Below are 3,000 nucleotides of genomic sequence, written 5' to 3'. Positions count from 1 at the left end.
CCTAACATGCACTGGGGCCTGGGGTTCTTCCTCCCCAGGTGCAGGACCCTACACTTGCTCTTGTTGAACCTCATGAGTTCTTCTCTGTCCAGCTCTCCAGCCTGTCCAGATCACACTGGATGGTGGCACAGCCCTCTTTGGCATCAGCCAGCCCTCCCAGTTTGGTGTCACCAGCCAACTTGGTGAGGATACACTCTCTCCCCTACACAGTAACCTACTTTCCACTTACTCAGCTGAACAGCACTGCCTTCTCTAGCCTGAATTCTAGCTAACACCCAGATCTTTTTCCTCAGACGTGTTTTCCAGAAGATCCACCCCTAACATGCACTGGTGCCTGGGGTTCTTCCTCCCCAGGTGCAGGACCCTACACTTGCTCTTGTTGAACCTCATGAGTTCTTCTCTGTCCAGCTCTCCAGCCTGTCCAGATCACACTGGATGGTGGCACAGCCCTCTTTGGCATCAGCCAGCCCTCCCAGTTTGGTGTCACCAGCCAACTTGGTGAGGATACACTCTCTCCCCTACACAGTAACCTACTTTCCACTTACTCAGCTGAACAGCACTGCCTTCTCTAGCCTGAATTCTAGCTAAGGAAGGTATTTCTTCAGGAATCAAAAGAATTTGAGAGCCAAATTTGCCTCCAAAAACCCCAGTGATAGGTTTTAAAGTCTCCTCGCAGACGAAAAGGAGCTAGAATTTATCATCTGCATCAATGTGATGGCAAAGGAGACATCAGTGGAGCAACCCTGTGCACAATACACCCTGAAGAGATTTCTGTAAGGTAGCCAGAAGCCTAGAGAAACAGAATGGATTCTTCTTAAAAAAAGAATCAAAAAAATAAAAAAAGACAAAATCAAAACCCACACGACAAGACCAAGCAACAAAAAAAAAACACAGAAGTGGCATACCAGATCAAACCACTTCACCTGACTACTCTTACCCAATAAAATCATTTTCTATCTCTGAATAAGGGCATTTTATGCAAGTGTATGCATATATTTCTGTAAGGCCAGGCCTGCAAGCTTTAATGAAACCCCGTGAACATTCACACCAAATTATGGATGAGACTTAGAAGTGCCAGCCATTTGGAAGATCTATACTTTGAGGCCGAGCTTGCCAATTTTTTCTCCTCACCATTAATCTCCTTCTTCTCCAGACCTTCAGGTGAAAATACAAGTATAAAAGCAAACAAACAACAGTTTCTAGAACCGGTTGAGATGTTGTGGCTGAAGAAGGGAAGGTGCTGCAGCAGTAACTCGGGTAAGCAAAAGGAAAGTTGCAGGATAACACGGATACTCACAGGAATTGTGTCTACGCCGGAAGCCCTTGGATTGAGTCAACGTCTCCACGTGTCGATCCATGTAGCTCTTGGAGCACTGCTGCTGGGGAGAGATGATGATGTCCTGATTCTTCATGTCTGTTCTCCTTGGGATATTCTGTGGGGCACTGCTGGAGACTGGCTTCTTTACCACTTTCCCAGTGCCATTCTGACTGGGGCCCACTTGGCATCCCACCCCAGGGATGCTCATTTCCGTCTGCTGCAGGTCCCCGCATTGTCTGCTGTCCCCTGGCCCTGGGATCTCCAGAATTTTCAGCTCAGTGATGTCACCTGCCCTAAAAACAGGAAAAAAAAACCACCAGACATTAAGGAATTCAGCATCTGAAGTACCTTTACAAAAAAAACAACCCCTAAAGAAAAACATACAACATTATCCAGTGCTTTTTTGTCTGTTGTTGTTATCAATAGAAACAAAAAATATATATATATTTTAATACACAAACACAGAATATTATTTCCACAGTCAACAAACAACTCAAGCATTTCTACACCACACCTGGATTGTGTCTGAAAGGTTCTGTTCCTAGCTGAAACAGGAATCAGTCACGCAGAAAAAGGAAGAGCTTTGCAGAAATCGGCATTAATTTAACAGTTTCTAGATAATATGATTAATCTTGGCCTCGAGGCTACTATTCTTTTTTTAATCCATTTCTCCAGAAAGCTACCCTAAGATTAGGGCAATTCGCGCTCAGACAAGGATGGTGCTTCCTGTTTCCTCGGAAAAAGGCTAAAGCAAACTAATACAGTGCTGGGCAGTAGCCAAAAATGAAACAAAGAACTTGTTATAAAGGCCTCTGTTCGCACTGATTGCAAGAAATAAAATCAGAAGTTAGGGTCTTCTATTTTAAAAGTAGTATTTGATCAACTGGGGTATGAAAGTAGCAAGAGCTTGTTACAGATTTCCACACATCTGGAAGAATCTGGTCACTGTCCTTCCCCACTTTCTCGCTTCAAAATCCAAGGAAAAAAAAATAATAAAGAGTATCGACTTCAGAGAATCAATCTTAATTAAAAATCAGTGACTCAGTCTCTTAACTACTGTAACACGCCAGGTGACAGGAAAACATCCAGTGACAAGTGACTCTTATTTATTCTTTTTAAGCCCAGTGTTACCAGGAGCTGGTAGGAAAGAACTCCAAGAGCTACAACCCTGCTGCATCGATTCAGCTTCTCGGTTCAAAACTCTCTCCTGCTTGCAGAGAGGAAAGAATGTGGCAAGAAACAGAGGAGATGGGAGTTGAATTGATTAACAGCACTTCATTTCATTGGATTGGGGCAATGATTTTAACTGATCTACCACTCTCCTTTCTCTTCCATCACGCTTTAATTACATATAGTAACACGTGCTGAGGGCAAAGCTTGAAGAGAGCAAGCCAGCGCCCTCAACTACTCAAAAATTGAACAACAGAATGTATACACACTATAAATATGTATGTATATTTATATAAACACAACGTCTCAGTCACAAATAACCTCCAAGTGTGAGCTACACCACTTCTAACACCAGGATCACAGGGCCAGAGAATCATCTCCTGCACACAAACTAACACAAGAGGCACTTCTCATCCAAAGACGCTCAGCAGCTGTAGGGAAATTTAAGGCAAAGAGACCATTTCTGGGGAAAAAAACTCACCCCAACCCATCCAAAGCATCACAGACTTTGC

The 3,000-nt window shown here is 43.6% G+C and overlaps 1 protein-coding gene across 3 annotated transcripts in view; it reads right to left on the bottom strand.

Moving 5' to 3' along the window:
• The window catches only part of EDC3 (enhancer of mRNA decapping 3), a 58,785-nt gene that overhangs the window by 36,650 nt on the left and 19,135 nt on the right, over positions 1 to 3,000 (bottom strand). For all 3 annotated transcript variants that reach the window (XM_014960975.1, XM_014960974.1, XM_014960976.1), the window contains exon 3: positions 1,298 to 1,611. In XM_014960975.1, coding sequence (XP_014816461.1) covers positions 1,298 to 1,611 — 314 coding nt within the window. The remainder of the gene's footprint in view (positions 1 to 1,297; positions 1,612 to 3,000) is intronic.

Source organism: Calidris pugnax, unplaced genomic scaffold, assembly GCF_001431845.1.
Source record: "Calidris pugnax isolate Ruff unplaced genomic scaffold, ASM143184v1 scaffold486, whole genome shotgun sequence".
Taxonomy (NCBI): Eukaryota; Metazoa; Chordata; class Aves; order Charadriiformes; family Scolopacidae; genus Calidris; species Calidris pugnax.
This window is presented reverse-complemented; position numbering and strand designations above follow the sequence as displayed.